Raw genomic sequence first — 21,106 nt, forward strand, 5'->3', positions numbered from 1 at the left:
AATTTTAGTATTTGCCATGGGCGCTGTCTTGCCTAGATACGCCACTGCATTTAATCTCTTGCCACAACTGTTTTCAATGTAGAGAAGATGGTGGGGTCCGTTGCATGCACGGATCGTGGTGTCTACATATTTGCATTATCTTTATGGCGGGGGTAGAGGCAATGAAAATTGCTGTACCCTTCCCGCAGGTGACTCCGAACTTGGTATTTGGAAAAAAGAACTTTAGTTCTAATTGATTCTTATTTGCTATCTGAATAGTGTAACAGCTGATTCTTATATGATTATATTATCTACAGCGATTCTTTTTACACAATGGGGGAGTGGGGTTGGGGTTAGCTTAGGGAATTTATTACGTCAAATTATCAAGATTCTTGCAAGTAGCAGCAGCGGTTATTCAGTTCTGACACAGTGTGCACCAGCCTTTTGCTTAATATACGTACACAAGAATGAAAATGGCTGATTTATGTGTGGTTGGCTGGAATGCAAGAGGGGTATCTGACCCTGTAAAGCGCCAAGCAATTTTCTTCAAAAAGAGGGCCCAGCCATATACTGCCTACAAGAGACACATCTTATCCCCTCATCAACGCATCTCTTTAATAAAAGACGGCTGTCTCATTCCTTTGACTCAGTATGCTCCTCTTACTCCAGGGGTGTCTCTGTATTGATACATGCCAAAATTCAATTTAAATTAATCAAATCCCATATAGACTCAGAAGGGCGCTTTGTGATAATTCACGCGGTCTTTAATTCGGTGGAGCTTATTGTGATTGCATTATATGTTCCCCCTCCCTTCTCGCCTTCCAGTCTCCAACCAATAATAGAGTTATTACACGATAAAATGCACATTCCAATGCTATGGATTGGGGATTTTAATACGTTCTTGGATCAGCATATTGATAGATATAAGTCTAGGAGTCAAACGAGTCAACCAACATCGCTAGCTAGATTGCTGACAGAGTTGAGGATGGTAGACGCTTGGAGAGCTTCGCACCCATTGGATTTAGTGTATTCCTGCTTCAGCAGGACACATTTGTCACTCTCTAGAATAGACCTAGCAATATGTAACCTACCACTATTACCCCTTGTTGATAAGGTTGAATATTTAGCAAGGTCCCTTTCTGACCACTCGCCCTTAAAGGTGTGCACCCATAACCCCCTAGCTATAGCTAAGCCTAGACCATTATGGAAGCTTAACCCATACTGGCTAACATTGATAAATACACACCCCGAAATCCTACAGGAAATGCTAATATTTTTTACGCATAATAATGACCACTCCAAAAAAACGTGGACGTGGGAAGCATTTAAGGCCTTTTTAAGGGGAACTTTTAGCCGCGAAATAAATAAGATCAGATCCAAAACTAGAGAACAGGAAGAAGCTCTTAGTAAAAATGTCCTTGTATTGGAGGCAGCATATCTCACAGACCCATCAGACTCAAAGAAGTCAGCCTGGGTACAGGCACAGGACCTGCTCACTGAACACCTGCTCGCTAAAGCCAAACAGAAGAGATTTTTCACTAAGCAGGCCTTCTTTGAGCAGGGGGACCAAACAGGGCATCTCCTCTCTGTAGTTACTAAAGCTCAAGAACCACCTAACTATATAAGTGCATTGAAAGTGCCTTCAGGGGATATAGTCACAGATATGAAGGGAATTATGGGTGAATTAGAGAGGTTCTACACAGAGTTATATACATCCAAAATTGATTACACATCAGAAGAATTGATTGGATACCTTAACTCTATCCCACTATCAAAAATTAGCGATGAGGATAGAGCCATGTTGGATGCGCCTATCATGTTAGAGGAAATAGAAATTGCAGTAGCGGCATGTCCCAATAATAAGGCAGCAGGCAGTGATGGTTTGCCAATGGAGGTGTATAAGAGATACTCTGAGATGCTTCTTCCTCAATTGTTGGAAGTCTTTAGGGAAATCTATCAAGCTGGACATCTCCCAGCTTCTATGTTGGAGGCTCTTATTATTCTCCTTCCAAAACCCGGTAAAGATTCGACGAAAGCAGAATCCTACAGGCCTATCTATTTATTGACAGCCGATATTAAGATACTGTCGAAGGTCTTGGCGAATCAATTAGCTAAAATAATCGCCACAATTATCAAACCTGACCAATCAGGATTCATCCCTTCTAAATCCACTGCAATTAATATCAGACGTGTTTTTTTAAACATGCAGTTAAGGCCAGATAATCAGGGGGATCGGGCTATTCTGTCCCTGGACATCGCCAAGGCCTTCGACAGTGTGGAATGGCAGTATTTACATGCAGTCTTGGAGGCTATGCAGTTTGGTCCTGTCTTCAGTCATTGGATTAAGATCCTATATAAGGTGCCTACTGCACGATTGTGCGTGAATGGTAATATCTCTCCTAGCTTTAATTTAGAAAGGGGTACGAGGCAGGGATGCCCGTTGTCCCCGTTACTTTTTGCGATAGCTATTGAGCCCTTAGCAGAATTGATCAGGAATTCGAACCAAATAAAGGGGTTTAGGTATTTTATTATTATTATTAGTATTTAGTATTTATATAGCGCCGACATATTACGCAGCGCTGTACAGTGTATATATATATCTTGTCACTCCATCTCAGACTATTTAAGGTGCTGGATAAACTATTTCAGGTATGGTTCCATTGAGGAGAAAATTGCACTTTATGCAGATGACACCCTTCTTTTCCTGCAGGACACTAATCCCTCTTTAGTAAATGCTATGTCTGCTCTGTCAATTTTCGGTGAGTTCTCCGGTTTAAAAATAAACTGGGAAAAATCATCCATTTTACCCCTAGATAATACCGACATAACCTTACCTACTGGCTGTTCACAAATACAAAAAGTAAAATCATTTAAGTATCTAGGAATTAACGTCTCAGCAGTCCTCGAGCAATATGAATCATCCAATATTACTCCCCTTATTGTCAAAATACGTCAAAAACTGAAGGTATGGGCCAGACTGCCGCTGTCTCCAGTTGCTCGTGTTAATCTTTTAAAAATGGTCACTATGCCCCAATTGTTGTATATCTTGCATAACGCTCCAACATGGCTCCATCTCAGACTATTTAAGGTGCTGGATAAACTATTTCGGGACTTTATATGGGGACAGGGTAGGGTTAAAATAAAACTGCAATATTTACAGTACTCTAAAGAGGAAGGAGGATTGGCGGTACCCAACCCCTGGGTCTATTTTTTAGCCTCACAGGCACAACATTTGGTTGGCTGGGAGAATGGAGAGTTATTAAATTCAACTAGACTTCTGTTAAAAAACATTTTGGGTTGTCAGTCAATTTATGCTGCTCTAGAAGCAGAATTCTGTGGTTCTAGAGGGAAACAAGCACCTACACTAACACTAATGCAGAAGGTATGGAACAGACTACGCTCCATGCAGGAAATTGAAGGATACACCAACTATACTCCATTATATACTCTGAGATTTACAGAATTGTCTAAATTAGATTTTTTGAAAAAATGGGCAGGGGAGGGAATTTCTCTATTTGGGCAAATAATAGAAAGAGAAGAGCTAAAATCTAGCGAGCAAATATTGGAACTGAGGCAAAGTCGTGATTCGTTATTATTTCAATTCCAATACATGCAACTATCACACGCGATCCATAAACAGCGTAGAGCAATTCCCTTGCGGTTGCGTCCGACTCCGTTATGTAATTTGATAAATCAATCCAATGCAAGAACCTGGTTTATTTTTTCTTGTTATGCTCTTCTGCTGGGTTTGTTTCTAAAGAAATTCCCTCTCAAGTGCTACAGTAAATGGGCTGAAGAGATAGACACATTGACAAATGAAGATTGGGTAGCAATTCTTCAATCAGTGCTAGGGATGCTCATTCGGATTCCGCGGAAATGCAATTTCCGAAATTCCGATCGGAAATTGCATTTCCGCATCGGAATACGGAAATCGGTAATGTAAGTGCCGTAGGCGGATCTCCGCCGGAAATCGCGGAAATTTCCGCCGGAAATCGCGGAAATTCCACCCGACTTTAACATCGATTTTCTCAAAAACTATAAGGTCTTTTTGAAAACTTTTTTTGCATCTTGTTCACAAGATTGGGTTTAATAAACCCTGAAAATTTGGTGTTTCTAGGACTTAAGGGGGCTTTGCTATTAACCGCTAAAGTCGGAGGATTTTTACTGTAATGTAAAATGCAGAAAATCTGCTTCTGCCTATTTTCTGCATTTTATATTACAGTAAAAATCCGCCGATTTTAGCAGTTAATAGCAAAGCCACCGTAAGTCCTAGAAACACCAAATTTTTAGGGTTTATTAAACTGAATCTTCTGAACAAGATGCAAAAAAAAGTTTTCAAAAAGACCTTATAGTTTTTGAGAAAATCGATGTTAAAGTCGGGCAGAATTTCCGCGATTTCCGGCGGAAATTCCGCATTGGAATGCGGAAATTGGTAGCGGAAGGCGGAATCGGTAATCGGTACATGACGGAATGCGGATTTACCGCGGAATCGGAAATTGGCATTCCGACCATCCTTAATCAGTGCCACTGGTATCCACCAACGCCTCACAAAAAATGTCACAACTTAATATACTTTATAGAAACTTACTAACACCCAAAAGACTTCATGCTATGGACCCAATCTGTCCCAGGTGTCGCAGAGATCATGGAGATTTACTACATATGCTTTGGCATTGTCCAAAATTACATAGATACTGGAGTACGGTACTGGATACCATTGACACTGTTATAAAACAAAAAATCCCTAGAACGGTGCAATTTTGTATATTGGGGCTATTTGCAGATCTTTCAATATCAGAACATACTCAGGTGATGGTTCACAGACTTCTATTTCAGGCCAAATTACTTATTTTAAAATTATGGAAGGACTCCAATCCCCCATTGCCAGATGCCTGGGTGAAACAGATAAATGAGTACCTTAAAATGGAAAAACTAATATATGTTCACAGAGGGTCTCCTCAAAAATTTGATCTAATCTGGTCGGGCTGGTTGGATACTCCCGGGCTTCCGGATCGCTCCTTGATCCAAGACAGACTGTTTGGTGGGCCTTTCTAATGAAGTAAAATCAGTAATGCTTTCTATGTGGGCCGGGAACTGGTCGCAATGTGCCATTGTTTGAGGTGATTCTTCAAGATTGGTTTTGAAATGCTGCTGCTGCTCTCAGTGCTCTGTATGTAAGAACTTGTCATACAATGTTTTCCCTGAATTGTTATTTGCCTATTTGTTGATTCTTAAAGAGAATCTGTATTGTTAAAATCGCACAAAAGTAAACATACCAGTGCGTTAGGGGACATTTCCTATTACCCTCTGTCACAATTTCGCCGCTCCTCGACGCATTAAAAGTGGTTAAAAACAGTTTTTAAAAGTTTGTTTATAAACAAACAAAATGGCCACCAAAACAGGAAGTAGGTTGATGTACAGTATGTCCACACATAGAAAATACATTCATACACAAGCAGGCTGTATACAGCTAGTGTTGGGCGAACATCTAGATGTTCGGGTTCGGGCCGAACAGGCCGAACATGTCCGCGATGTTCGGGTGTTCGACCCGAACTCCGAACATAATGGAAGTCAATGGGGACCCGAACTTTTGTGCTTTGTAAAGCCTCCTTACATGCTACATACCCCAAATTTACAGGGTATGTGCACCTTGGGAGTGGGTACAAGAGGAAAAAAAAATTTAGCAAAAAGAGCTTATAGTTTTTGAGAAAATCGATTTTAAAGTTTCAAAGGGAAAACTGTCTTTTAAATGCGGGAAATGTCTGTTTTCTTTGCACAGGTAACATGCTTTTTGTCGGCATGCAGTCATAAATGTAATACATATAAGAGGTTCCAGGAAAAGGGACCGGTAATGCTAACCCAGCAGCAGCACACGTGATGGAACAGGAGGAGGGTGGCGCAGGAGGAGAAGGCCACGCTTTGAGACACAACAACCCAGGCCTTGCATGAGGACAAGAAGCGTGCGGATAGCATGCTTTGTACCACCATGCAGTCATAAATGTAATAAAGATAAGTGGTTCAATAAACAGGGACCACGCGGCAACGCTAACCCAGCAGCAGCACACGTGATGGAACAGGAGGAGGCGCAGGAGGAGAAGGCCACGCTTTGTGAGACACAACAACCCAGGCCTTGCATGAGGACAAAAAGCGTGCGGAGAGCATGCTTTGTACCGCCATGTAGTCATAAATGTAATAAAGATAAGAGGTTCAATAAACAGGGACCACGCGGCAACGCTAACCCAGCAGCAGCAGCAGCAGCAGCACACGTGATGGAACAGGAGGAGGCGCAGGAGGAGAAGGCCACGCTTTGTGAGACACAACAACCCAGGCCTTGCATGAGGACAAAAAGCGTGCGGATAGCATGCTTTGTACCGCCATGTAGTCATAAATGTAATAAAGATAAGAGGTTCCATAAACAGGGACCGGCAACGGTAACCCAGCAGCAGCAGCAGCAGCAGCAGCAGCAGCACACGTGATGGAACAGGAGGAGGCGCAGGAGGAGAAGGCCACGCTTTGTGAGACACAACAACCCAGGCCTTGCATGAGGACAAAAAGCGTGCGGATAGCATGCTTTGTACCGCCATGTAGTCATAAATGTAATAAAGATAAGAGGTTCAATAAACAGGGACCACGCGGCAACGCTAACCCAGCAGCAGCAGCAGCAGCAGCACACGTGATGGAACAGGAGGAGGCGCAGGAGGAGAAGGCCACGCTTTGTGAGACACAACAACCCAGGCCTTGCATGAGGACAAAAAGCGTGCGGATAGCATGCTTTGTACCGCCATGTAGTCATAAATGTAATAAAGATAAGAGGTTCCATAAACAGGGACCACGCGGCAACGGTAACCCAGCAGCAGCAGCAGCAGCAGCAGCACACGTGATGGAACAGGAGGAGGCGCAGGAGGAGAAGGCCACGCTTTGTGAGACACAACAACCCAGGCCTTGCATGAGGACAAAAAGCGTGCGGATATAGCAGCAATGCTTTTTGCCGCCATGCAGTCATAAATGTAATACAGATGAGAGGTTCAATAAACAGGGACCGGAAACGCTAAACCATCCCAGATGTTCATCGGTCATGTTACTTGGTTGGGGTCCAGGAGTGTTGCGTAGTCGTTTCCAATCCAGGATTGATTCATTTTAATTTGAGTCAGACGGTCTGCATTTTCTGTGGAGAGGCGGATACGCCGATCTGTGATGATGCCTCCGGCAGCACTGAAACAGCGTTCCGACATAACGCTGGCTGCCGGGCAAGCCAGCACCTCTATTGCGTACATTGCCAGTTCGTGCCAGGTGTCTAGCTTCATGCCCGGTTTCAGGTCCAGCGGTGCCAGCCACAAATCCGTCTGTTCCTTTATTCCCCTCCAAATTTCCTCCCCTGTGTGCTGCTTATCCCCAAGGCAGATCAGCTTCAGCAACGCTTGCTGACGCATGCCAACAGCTGTGCTGCACTGCTTCCACGATCCTACTGCTGCTGGTGCTGGGTTAGCATTTCCGGATGAGGTACAGCTTTGAGATGCGTTGGAGGAGAAGGAGTCAGAGAGGTAGGTGCTGCTGTTGTTATCCAGCTGTTTGCGGCGTGGGCAACACCCGCGCCGTAGCAGGTGAGGAATCGCTGCCAGGCTCCACAAGGTTCACCCAGTGCGCGGTAAGGGAGATGTATCGACCCTGGCCGAACGCACTCGTCCAGGTGTCAGTGGTGAGGTGAACCTTGCAGGCAACGGCATTCTTCAAGCTTCGGGTTATTTAGCTGACCACGTGCTCATGCAACTCAGGCACTGCAGAGCGCGCAAAGTGGTAGCGGCTGGGAACAACGTAACGTGGGATGGCCACTGACATCATGCCCTTGAAGCTGTTTGTCTCCACCACTCGATATGGCAGCATTTCGCAGGCCAGAAGCTTGGCTATGCTGGCTGGCTGTTACTGCCACGGCCCGGGGGTCATTTGCTGGCAATTTCCTCTTGTGCTCAAACATCTCAGAGACAGACAACTCAACCGTAGCGCTGCACACCGAAGGGCTGTTGGTTGTTGTGTTTGATGAACACTGGGAGACCTCAAGAGCACTAGTCCGGAAAGTGACAGTGTCAGCATCGTCTGATGTTTGTGAATGTTGTGAACCACGCAATGGCTGGGCTACTGCTGCTGCTGAGGCGGGTCTGGTGGTGAGTCTGGTGAACCCAAGGGAGGCAGTGTTGCTGGTGGTACCCTGTCCTGCCGCGTTTGCCCACAGAGTGGGATGTTTGGATAGAATGTGGCGGCTCATGCTGGTGGTGGAGAGGTTGTTAATACTTTTCCCCCTGCTCAGGCGGGTCTTGCACACCTTGCAAATCGCCATGGTAACATCCTCAGTGCAGTCTTCAAAGAAAGCCCAGACTTTAACTGGCTGAGGACTCGGACCTCGTGCGTGATGTGCTGGTGCTGCTTAACCCACTGCTGGACGCTTGAGAGGTCATCCAAGTAATTATCTGGTCCTGTTCTTTTGGATCTGTGAGGGTTGTTGTCCTGGACAACATGGGCAGTATTGAGTGGGTTTTCTTGGGTGCTCCCCTGTGGCCTGTACGTGAACCGTCAGGGGAAACACCTCTTCCCTTGCCCCTCCCTCTTTCACCGGATTTCTTCCTCATTTCACTTATCCTTAAAGTACACGCTGACTGGCAGCAGTACAGTGGCAGTACAGAAATGCTATACAGTGGTGGGTGAGCGGTGTACCACTATTGTCAGCAGTGACACAGAGCACAATGCTATACAGTGGCGGGTGAGCGGTGTACTACTGTTCCCAGCAGACACAGAGTGGAAGTAAACACAATGCTATATAGTGTGGCTGAGCCGTGTACACAGAGTGGCATTAAACACAATGCTATATAGTCTGCTATATAGTCACCCCGAACAGGGTGATGTTCTGCAGAACCCGAACAGTGGCAAACACTGTTCGCCCAACACTACTGGGAGGGAACGCAGATTTTAGTACCTAAACACACGATACAACATGTTTTCCGGGGTCGGACTCTGAGGCACATACAGATGGTCCCGATCATCATCCTCATCATACAACTCTTCTCCTGAGTCTGACCCACCCACCACCTCTGCCACCCCAACATCCCCAGACACAGACCCCTCATCGTCCTCAACATTAACTTGGGATGCTGGCCTGAGCCAGACCTCCTCCTCCACATCAGGCCCCATCATCTCCTCAATGGCAGCCCTCATTAATCGCTCTGGCGACGGACTGATGGACACAACGTTCTCCTCCGGGGAGGGCTGCTGCTGACCACTGGCTGCTGGGGTGGATGTTATAGCTTGCGTGGGGCGTTGGCTGTTGCTGTTGTTGGGAGTGCTGCTCACAGCGGAGGTCTCTGGGGAACTCATGTTGAGCTCATATAGTGGTTGACGGTGAGTGGAGTATTACTGATCCCAGCAATATACACACTGACTGGCAGAGTACGCAATGCTATATAGTGTGGCTGAGCGGTGTACACAGAGTGGCAGTAAACACAATGCTATATAGTCTGGCTGAGCGAGCGGTGTACTACTGTTCCCAGCAGAATCAGAGTGGCAGTAAACAATGGTATATAGTCTGGCTGAGCGGTGTACACAGAGTGTCAGTAAACAATGGTATATAGTCTGGCTGAGCGAGCGGTGTACTACTGTTCCCAGCAGAATCAGAGTGGCAGTAAACAATGGTATATAGTCTGGCTGAGCGGTGTACACAGAGTGTCAGTAAACAATGGTATATAGTCTGGCTGAGCGAGCGGTGTACTACTGTTCCCAGCAGAATCAGAGTGGCAGTAAACAATGGTATATAGTCTGGCTGAGCGGTGTACACAGAGTGTCAGTAAACAATGGTATATAGTCTGGCTGAGCGGTGTACACACAATGCTATATAGTCTGCTATATAGTGTCAGTAAACAATGGTATATAGTCTGGCTGAGCGAGCGGTGTACTACTGTTCCCAGCAGAATCAGAGTGGCAGTAAACAATGGTATATAGTCTGGCTGAGCGAGCGGTGTACTACTGTTCCCAGCAGAATCAGAGTGGCAGTAAACAATGGTATATAGTCTGGCTGAGCGGTGTACACAGAGTTTCAGTAAACAATGGTATATAGTCTGGCTGAGCGGTGTACACAGAGTGTCAGTAAACAATGGTATATAGTCTGGCTGAGCGGTGTACACAGAGTGGCAGTAAACACAATGCTATATAGTCTGGCTGAGCGAGCGGTGTACTACTGTTCCCAGCAGAATCAGAGTGGCAGTAAACAATGGTATATAGTCTGGCTGAGCGGTGTACACAGAGTGTCAGTAAACAATGGTATATAGTCTGGCTGAGCGGTGTACACAGAGTGTCAGTAAACAATGGTATATAGTCTGGCTGAGCGGTGTACACAGAGTGGCAGTAAACACAATGCTATATACTCTGGCTGAGCGAGCGGTGTACTACTGTTCCCAGCAGACACAGAACAGTGAACAGAATGCTATATAGTGTGGCTGAGCGGGCGGTGTACCACTATTCCCAGCAGACACAGAACAGTGAACAGAATGCTATATAGTGTGGATGAGCGAGCGGTGTACCACTATTCCCAGCAGACACAGAACAGTAAACAGAATGCTATATAGTGTGGCTGAGCGAGCGGTGTACCACTATTCCCAGCAGACACAGAACAGTGAACAGAATGCTATATAGTGTGGCTGAGCGAGCGGTGTACCACTATTCCCAGCAGACACAGAACAGTGCACAGAATGCTATATAGTGTGGCTGAGCGAGCGGTGTACCACTATTCCCAGCAGACACAGAACAGTAAACAGAATGCTATATAGTGTGGCTGAGCGAGCGGTGTACCACTATTCCCAGCAGACACAGAACAGTAAACAGAATGCTATATAGTGTGGCTGAGCGAGCGGTGTACCACTATTCCAAGCAGACACAGAACAGTGAACAGAATGCTATATAGTGTGGCTGAGCGAGCGGTGTACCACTATTCCCAGCAGACACAGAGTGGCAGTAAACAGAATGCTATATAGTGTGGCTGAGCGAGGTACACAGAGTGGCAGTAAACAGAATGCTATATAGTGTGGCTGAGCAAGCGGTGTACTACTATTCCCAGCAGACACAGAGTGGCAGTAAACAGAATGCTATATAGTGTGGCTGAGCGAGGTACACAGAGTGGCAGTAAACAGAATGCTATATAGTGTGGCTGAGCAAGCGGTGTACTACTGTTCCCAGCAGTGACACAATGACAGGGGGGACCCTGGCTAGCGTGGCTGGAGCGCGAACTACCCTGCCTGCCTACCCAAAGCTAAACCCACAGACAAATGGCGGAGATATGACGTGGTTCGGGTATTTATTTACCCGAACCACGTGACCGTTCGGCCAATCAGAGCGCGTTCGGGTCCGAACCACGTGACCCGTTCGGCCAATCACAGCGCTAGCCGAACGTTCGGGGAACGTTCGGCCATGCGCTCTTAGTTCGGCCATATGGCCGAACGGTTTGGCCGAGCACCGTCAGGTGTTCGGCCGAACTCGAACATCACCCGAACAGGGTGATGTTCTGCAGAACCCGAACAGTGGCGAACACTGTTCGCCCAACACTATATACAGCCTTCCTTTTGAATCTCAAGAGATCATTTGTGTGTTTCTTTCCCCCTGCAGCTATCTTCCACTGAAGTGTCAGGCTGTTTCTTCCTGCAGAGTGCAGACAGCTCTGCCTGTATGTAATTCCTCAGTATGTGAAAGCCCAGCCAGCTCAGAGGAGGATTTATCCAGCTTGTAAAAGATAATAGAGCAGAGAGAAGCTGCACTAATCTAAATAACACACAGCAGTGTGCAGAGAGGGGCCTGGAGGGGGGAGATGCATCACAGAACCACAACACTGAAGAACTTGGCAGCCTTCCAGACACAGGCTGACAAGTCTGACAAGAGAGAGATAAGTTGATTTATTACAGAGATGGTGATAGTAGAACATGCTGCAGTAAGCCAGAACACATTAGAATAGCTTTTGGAACTTGTAGGATGATAAAAAACAGGATGCAATTTTTGTTACGGAGTCTCTTTAATAAAGGCTGATTTAAAAAAAAAACAGACCGGAAATCATAACGAAAAGATATTAAAGTTAAAAATTGTTACATAATTCATCAATACAGCTTAACCCAACCCTACTCTGCCACAGAAACCTCCCCTGGTGGTGCCTAAAACTAACCACTCCCCTGGTGGCGCCTAACCCTAACCACCCCTCCCCCCGGTACTGCCTGACCCTAAACACCTCCCAGTGGTGTCTAACCATAACCCCCCCAGTGGTGCCTAACCCTAACCACCCCCCTGATAGTGCCTAACCCTAACCACCCCCCTCCCCAGTGTTGTCTAAAACTAATCGCCGCCTGGGTGGTGCCTAACCCTAACCACTCCCCCAGTGGTGCCTAACCCTAACCACTCCCTCTGCAGAAACACCCTTTTACACATAGAAATGATAATATCTTTGATAGCATAAAATTTGTACATACAATTGAAATACTATGATAAAAACTATAATGTTGCAAGCTTCTAAAACAATAACATACTTCAAAAACTTTAATGTTCTAATGTTGTTAACAATATTTATTGCTGTGCCCTTTTTTCTGCTTTTTTCGCCGTATTAACAATAATTGCATTAGAGTCTATGACGGTGCCCTTTTCGTCCACCCTCAGCCGGCGACCTTTTTTCCTGCTACCGTTTTGACATTTTAGCTATGTCTCCATTTTACACCAACGATTCTGGATGTTTGCCTTGCTTAAAAGAGTGAAAAGGGATAATTTGCATATTCAGTAGTGGAGCATTGTGGGTAACCACAAATGTTCACTTATAGCTGAATTATTGCAAATTTCCTTTTGTTTTAAGAAGGCAAATTTCACCAAGCATTGCTTATTAGTAGGAGGGCTTTTCGGCCTCTTTTATCCCCTTATACATTCCTAGTGGTTTGGGTCACTCTGAACTGCTTGGTTACTCTGTCTCCAATTTAATCAGCAATAACTTTATCCCTACTTATGGCACGTAAACTAAATATATATCGGCTTTCATTGTATGGCATTTTCCCCTCGAACAATTATGTTTTGCATGCATTTTAATGGGAAAAAGAGGGGAAAAAATTGAAAAAACACATTATTTCCCAGTTTTACCAATTTCAGTTTAAAATGAAAAATTGCTGCTGTAGATAAAAATCACAATTTTTGTTAGGCTACTTCTACCATTTACCACAAAACTTAGATTGCATTCCTGTCACAATTTATGGTGAGGATATTTCATTCAGAAATAATGCTACAGTGTGCATTTTTCACTATGAACTGAGAAAATAAAAGTATTTTTAATGGTGAAAATCAATCTAATTGGCTCAGGGAACATATATTCCCTTTCACCAATTAGTGCTGCAGCAGATCGTGCCAGAGGTGTGCACAGGAGCAAGCCCAATTGTGCACAGCTGTGCTTTAGCTACAAGATGTATATATACGTCCTCGTAGCTTAGATGAAGTCACAGAGGACGTAGATATACTGTAGTGGTGGATACAGTGGTTAAATGTAGTACTGAGAAAAAATATTTATTTTTAATTTAAAGGATACCAGACCCAAGGCACAGCTATCCAAGGTGAGCACAGAGGCATGTTCATGCTGGATCTACATACCTCTATGCATTGTCCATTCCTCTCCTCATTCCCCTCAGCCTCAGTAATCACTCCGTGAAAAATTGTACTTTTGGCTAAAGTCAAATTTTCAGACAGGAAGAGGCCAACTTGCTGCGATGTTCCTTTATATCAAACTACCATTACCACCTATATCCCCACTCTAATCAGTCCCCATAAGAGGAGGGAATGTGAGAATGATAGCCAAAAGTCACATTTTTCAAGGAGCCATTATGGGGACCAGGGGGGATGAGATGACAAACAGACAATGCACAGAGGTATGTGGATCCAGCAAGCATCTATGCTTATTTTAGGTAGCTGTGCCATGGGTCAGGTGTCCTTTAACCAGTGCTTAAAAATGTTGAAGTTGTGTGTTGTTTTTGCTAAGTTCACCTTTGGTAAAATATTTGTCTGTATTGTGTATAGAATCTCGTCCTTTCGACACAATAAGTAGTTGTTGTGCAAACATCATTCCCTGGTTTCCTATAGTTTATAAGATTTTACTTTTGCTACAGTTGGGAGGAGTGCAATTTGAGCTGCCAGTTTTAGAAGTTCTTAGTTGGCTGCAAACTAAAATGGTAAGAACAATGTTATTAACATTAAATTACAAAAAGACTTCTGAAGCACCAATCTATTTATATGGCAGTTTTATGACCATAGTGGGATTTTAATCCATGATGAGAATGTTTAATAAATTGTCTGGAGGAGAATAAGACTGTTCGGACATGGATGCCACTTACAGTATGTGTTCAATTTTAGTATGTTTTGAAACTAGGGTCCTCAGAGGCATACTTACTGGGAGTGTTATTTAATTGACTGATGGAACCTTAGCACTTGAGGGATCACCAAGGGGTTACAGCCGGAGGGTCGCCATCAGGGAAGTACAAGTTTTACTCTAGGTTGGGATACCTAGAACTTTACCATATATGACAGTCCTGAAATATACCTAGTTGAGAACCACTGGCATAACAATAGACCCCATGATCCCTTTGGGGGCCTACTCCTCCTTGATTCCAACTTGCAGAGTGGGACAGGAAGGGAGTGCTGTAATATTCTCCTGTTCCACAATGCGTTAACTGTCCTTATTGCTTTCTCTCAGTAGCCACATGTTTTATTTTTGGCTCCTGATGCATGTCATGTGATCAGGAGCCAGAGGATGGCAACATAGAACGAGTGTCGGCTGGGAGCAAGTGTAGAGTAGATAACTATTTTACCATATAAAGTACATATGCGGTACATACTGGAACGTAACGTCATACTTATTCTGCGACTACAAGAACCAGGAAATGAGACCACCAGACTGGCCACCTTTGTAAGCAATACATTTTTTACTGACACACATAAAATGAGGGATTTCCCCAAGATGGAAGTTGTGAGAAAATATATCTCTAGACCATGTTTTCTCAACCAGGGTTCCCTAGAACCCCAGGGTTCCTTGGCATTTTTCCCCATCGTGGGGGCTGGAGGAAGTATGATAGAGAGCACACTATAATAGGGGGTACTGTAAAAAGAAGCACTAAAGTGGGGGTCAGAATAATAATGAGCACACGAATAAAGAGACATTATAATGAAGGGCACTGAAAAGGGGGTAGTGATATAGTGACGTAGCCACACCAGCTTTTAAAGACCATGCCACCTGGAAAATAAATTCAGGGGTTCCCTGAGATCCAAAAATTACTTGCAGGGGTTCCTTGAGATCAAAAAAAGTATTTCCAGGGTTCCTCCATGTTAAAAAGGTTGAGAAAGGCTGCCACAGACCATAGTTCACAATAGTGTATCTACATCCCCTGCTGAAGGCACCCTAAACCTGGGACACCCAACATCTACATCACCTGATGAAGGTACCCAAAACCTGGGTCAGGATACACTATTTTACATGTTAACAAATACAGAAACTTTATAGTGAATGGCAACGCTTCTTGCATGTGATCAACCATTGGTGCAGTCTTCACTAGATTGTCCCCTTTTTCCCCCCATAGCTCCAGGTGGGATGGCCTGCCTTGGACTGTGGCACCTAAGGAAGGAGAGGAGGACAGATGAAGACTAACCCTGCACAGGGGATCAATTTGACAATTCACGGGACGGCTGTAGCAGGGAGGTTCATAAGCTGCACATCGGTAGGCTACTATTTTGTAATGGCTCTGCCTCTGACATAGGAGACTTGGGTTCAAATCTCAGCTCTTCATGTTTAGTAAGCCGCCACCTATTTCAAAGTGGATGATAAACAAAGGCGCCACAGCAGAATAAAAACAATGTGTGTTTCTCATCCTTACATTAGTTCAGTCCATTCATTTCTTTCTACGAAGACCGACTTTTTAACCCGAGCTGGGTCGGCTCTAATCTCCCCACCAGCCGACACAGTGGTTGCTTGTGAGGCAACCAAACTTTGTGAGTACCATTTCATTTATATAAGATTTCATCCAATAGATCAACTTTCTACACTATTTGGGGCTCTCTGTTTGTGTCCCTATTCAGTAAGGAGAACTTGGGCAAGACCCCCTAACACTGCTACTGTGCGCTCGCCGTAGTGGTTGCAGCTCTGGCGCTTTGACTCCGCCAGGAGAAAAGTGCAATATAAATGTTATTTTTCTTATCTTTTATACTGGAGGAACTTTATTACACACCAGCTTAATTGAATGAATACCGCACAGCGGACTCATTATACTGTGGCATGGTGGTGGTGGTGGTGGGTAAGACTTTTAAAAGGGAACCTGAGCAGTAATTAAAAATGTAATTTGGATATAACTGGGGCTTCCTCCAGCTCCCCGTAGCCCGCGAGGTCCTCCGGCATCCTCTTCTTCCTTCTCCTGGTCTTGCTGGCGGCTCCGGTGACATGCCCGTTGCATGCCCATCTAATCATCATGATGGTCGCTGTAAGCCTCCTGCGCATGCGCGGTTCTTTAAAGACTGAACTGCGCGTGCATAGGAGGCTTACGACGACCAGCGTGATGACATGACGGGCGCGGTGGGGGCGCACACGTGCTACTTCACCCAAAGTCATTGATTCGCGGAGCCGCTAGCACGACCAGGGGAAGGAAGAAGAGGACCTTGCAGGCTACAGGGGGCTGAAGGAAATCCCAGGTAAGTCCAAATTCCATTTTTAATTACATATCATGGTCCCTTTAACTTTTCCTGTTCCGGGGAGTCCAATATTGTATAAATATCTCTAGACCACCAAAAAAATGAATGACCAGCTATGAGTTCCATGCAAGTGATTGGTGAAATCTGTAGTGAACCCCTTCTGCATGTTACTTCTTACATCAAAGTAGAGTGCCGCTATGCTTGCTGAAAGTGGAAATCTCCATTAAGTGAGTCTTCACATGACAACCCTGATTTAACCAGAAACACATTGAAGTATCCCGCACAGAGCACAATCCAATACCACATTATTCCGCATTTCACTGCTAGTAAATAAAACTTGAAAAGACCTGTCTAACGTCACATAATTGATGGTGATTCTGGATGTAGCAAATGGCTCTTTTTCCTCTCTAGTCTGTGCCATCTGTTGCCTATTAATTGAGGGGAAAACTCATCGATCACCATCACACAATGAAGAAGATTAGATTCTTGCAGAGGCATTATAAAGTTATTTATGGCTGTATACATTAACGGAATCGGGTGGATGCAAGAAATTTGTCGTTTAGCACATAAATTCCAAGAAACTACATATGGACTTTTATTTTATTTAATTAGTTCACACATTTTATTTTCTGCTGTCATATTTTCCACAGTGCCCGAGTGCTCCCGAAGACTTCCGAAACCTCCCTTCGGCGGCGGAAGTGGCAGTATTTGACCGAACTGGTCGAATACTGCTACGGGGGTTCCTGAACGGGACCGGGCACCGGGAGAGGAGAGGGAAGTCTCATTAGGACTCAGAGCCTTCCCTCTCGTTAGGTGAGTATCTGACTTTTGTTTTTATAGGTCGGGTAACATTGACAATATTAAGCGCCTGGCTATCTTGCTGATCCTCTACCTCTAATACTTTTAGCAATAGACCAAGAACAAGCATGCAGCAGATCAGGTGTTTCTGACATTTTTGTCAGATCTGATAAGATTAGCTGCATTCTTGTTTCAGGTGTGTGATTCAGACACTATTGCAGCCAAATAGATCAGCAGGGCTGCCACTGCCAGGCAACTGGTATTGTTTAAAAGAAAATAAATATGGCAGCCTCCATATTTTTCTTACTTCATGTGTCCTTTAACTACTCTGACTCCTGGTTGCACAGCCTTTGGGATGTAACTTTGGAAGCATAGAGGTAACAATGGAAACAGCAGTGAGTATAGTCATGGGGTATATAGAATTATGAAGCCCAGGGTATATATGCTGTATATGCTATGCTGGTGTAAAAAATAGAGCTTTTAGTGGTGGGTGTGGTAACTGCATGTAAACTGACTGCTTGGCACCTACATTCTCTGTTTACTGATTTAGAACATCAAGAAAGTGAGACGTGGAGCCCAGGTTAGACAACCCTTAAAGGATCACTATTACGAAAATCTTAAAATTTAAAAGATATGTAAACCTATACAGATAAGAAGTATGTTTCTTCCAGAGTAAAATGAGCCATAAATTACTTTCCTCCTATGTTGCTGTCACTTAGAGTAAGTAGTAGAAATCTGACAGAACCGACAGCTTTTGGACTAGCCCATCTTCTCATGGGGGTTTTCAGGGTTTTCTTTATTTTCAAAAGCACTTATTGAATGGCAGTTGCTCTGTCCTACGGCCAAAAATGTGTGCAGCGAGCAGGGAGGCTGTCCAGCCTCTTTTTATAAATCTTTTTCAAGGAGTATCCCCTATGGAGAGATGGACTAGCCCGAACCCTGTCAGCAATGTCAGATTTCTATTACCTACTGTAAGTGGCAGCAACATATGAGAAAAGTAATTTATAACTCATTTTACTCTGGAAAAAACATGCTTCTTATTTGTATGTGTTTACACATATTTTAAATTTTAAGATTTTCGCGACAGTGGTAAAGCTGAGTTTACATAGATATTTGTAAAACACCATAAAATCATATATAGCAATGTTCCAGCATTTGCAAGTCAGATTCATGAGACAGCTAAACCAAGCTTCTAGCTGCTCACCTACAGCACCTCACTTTGGAAAACCATAGCAATACTCCCACGGTCTATCCATGCATGGGAGGCAAAGAGAAGCTGCTGCAACCCCAATACGCATGCAGTGCCTATTTGATTGCTCTCAACTGTTACTGCACTGGACACCAACCATCATGGCTGGATTTCTGGAAAGGCCTCAAAGGTCTGGTCTAGGGCTGTTCCTGTCCAAGGGGATGACTGGACATAGAAGAGGAGTTTCTGCAAAATGGAGAGCAACAATTGGCAGACATGAAAGAGGGGGCTGCTGCACATAGGTGGTACACATCGAAGAGGGGGCTTCACATAGAACAGGGACAACAAAAAAGTTGGCATGGGGACTGAAAAAGCCAACCACACAAACTTGCATATGGTGGACTTTTTTGCCCCTTTGTTTGCATGGAAGGTGGTTCAGAAAGTGGTAAAAATGTCTATATGCAAGTCTTTTTGAAAACTCATGGCCATGGGGCATGGTCGCAAGAGGCAATAGCCCACACCCAGCTGTGGTCAGTGATCTTTTGTAGGGGAAAGCAGCACCCGGAGGGCAGCGGAACTACAGAGCTACAGCAAGGGCCCTGATAGACTGCTAGGGGCTGGAAGAAGCCCCAGGTAAGTAAATCTAATCTCCACCCCCCCCCCCCCCTCCTTTCCCAGCTCACTCAGAAATCCTTAAACCACTTAAGTACCAGCGGTCTCTGCCCCCTTAAGGACCAGAGACCGCTGGTACAATAACGGCGGAATCCCGACGAATCGCCACGCACACCCGCCGCAATCGCGTCACTGCCGCATGCCGGGATCCTCCTGACATCCACTCTGCCGTCAGAGTCACGTGAGCCGGTCAGGAGCCGCTTTCTTGGCTCCTGACCGTGTCTATCAATGTAAGCCAATGGGAGCAGCTTACATTGATAGACACAGCCAGGCGCCAATGAAATCGGCTCCTGACCAGCTCACATGGCTCTGCCGTCATAGAGACAGGCAGAGCCAGTGAGCTGCGGCAAGAGACATCGGGTTTGAGCGGCGGGATCGGCATGGAGCGACGGAAATGGCGGATGCGTGCTGCGGCAGTGATTGAAATCTACCCCCTGCCAGCCAGGAGTCCACCAAAACAGGGCGTAGATTTCAATCACTGTGGTCTTTAAGTAGTTAAGAACAATACGTTCCAAGATGTTGCTGTATCAGGAAGAAAGTTGTCCCACTTCATGCCTATGAGCAGACTCATACCCATTTCATATGAGGCCATTGTTAACAACAAAGCTTGGGGGTATGGAAAATTGTGATAGGCTGCTATGGTCACTCCACGATACATAGTGTTTTCAAAATCAAAAGTGTTGTCTTCAGAAATATTTTAATGTATATTTTAATCAAGGGAAAACAGTATTTAAAGGTAAACGGCAGTAACCAATATAACCAGAGGGGTACTCATATTTAACACGTCATGGAGTCCTCCTTTAAGTGCTCAAGTGTAGCATGATCGCTTTTGTAAAAAGTCCAATTTCTTCCAGCTAGCACCAATTTGAAGAAGCAGCTCATCTACTCCATTGTGTTGTCATAACATTGGTTCTACAACACTGTACATAGCAAACAGCAGGTCTTACCAGAATATGTGCTCCTTGGTGACTTGTTCTTGCAGGAGTTCCCATTTCTTTCCAAGATCCAGAGAAGCATAGAGCTGTGGAGAGGAACACAACATTCATACATTCGTTATAGTATAGTGCTGGAAGCACACAATGCAATTTCACGTCCGATCGACAGGAATTGGGCGATTATTTCTAACATGTCCGATCCATTTCTGACTGAGAAAGGAATCAATTTTGCAAAGTTATCATTGGAAAATTGATTCCTTTATCGATCAGGAGCAGTTTGGACATGTACACATGGTACAACTTTGTTCCCAGCGTAAAAGGCATGAGCATTGCTGAAAAACAAATCTCACCAATAGTTTTCCATTAGGGTTGAATACAATGGAAAAGAGTTAGAATTGTTTTTCCAATCGTGTTTTGTGGTTTGGACCCTTGTTTTGGGGTACCTTGTTTTGTGTTTTTACATTTTTACAGAGAAGGTGGAAGGAGGTTTAACCACTTGCGGACCAGGTACGTTGAATCAACGTTCAGCAGGTGGTGCTACCGTTCTGACCGGACGATGATTCAACGTCTGCGATAACAAACAGTCCCGACACGATCGTGCGCACCCTAAGGGGGAGATTAAGCTGTCATATGACAGCTGACATCTCCCCTTAGTGATCAGCAGCCATCGCGTATGGCTGCTGATCACATGATCACTACGATCGCCGGTGGCGGCAGGGGAAAAAAAAAAAAAGGGATCCACTCACCTTCCTGCCGTTGCAGCGACGATTGGCGCCCCCCTCTGCTCTGGCTGGCATCTCTGCTCCGTCTGACG

General features: G+C 44.9%; 1 protein-coding gene across 5 annotated transcripts in view; it reads right to left on the bottom strand.

The window, feature by feature from the left end:
* SORCS2 (sortilin related VPS10 domain containing receptor 2) overlaps positions 1-21,106 on the bottom strand; it is a 1,283,452-nt gene that overhangs the window by 381,434 nt on the left and 880,912 nt on the right. For all 5 annotated transcript variants that reach the window (XM_068276884.1, XM_068276875.1, XM_068276891.1 and 2 more), the window contains exon 5: positions 20,305-20,378. In XM_068276884.1, coding sequence (XP_068132985.1) covers positions 20,305-20,378 — 74 coding nt within the window. The remainder of the gene's footprint in view (positions 1-20,304; positions 20,379-21,106) is intronic.

The sequence above is a fragment of the Hyperolius riggenbachi genome, chromosome 1 (assembly GCF_040937935.1).
Source record: "Hyperolius riggenbachi isolate aHypRig1 chromosome 1, aHypRig1.pri, whole genome shotgun sequence".
In the NCBI taxonomy this organism is placed as follows: Eukaryota; Metazoa; Chordata; class Amphibia; order Anura; family Hyperoliidae; genus Hyperolius; species Hyperolius riggenbachi.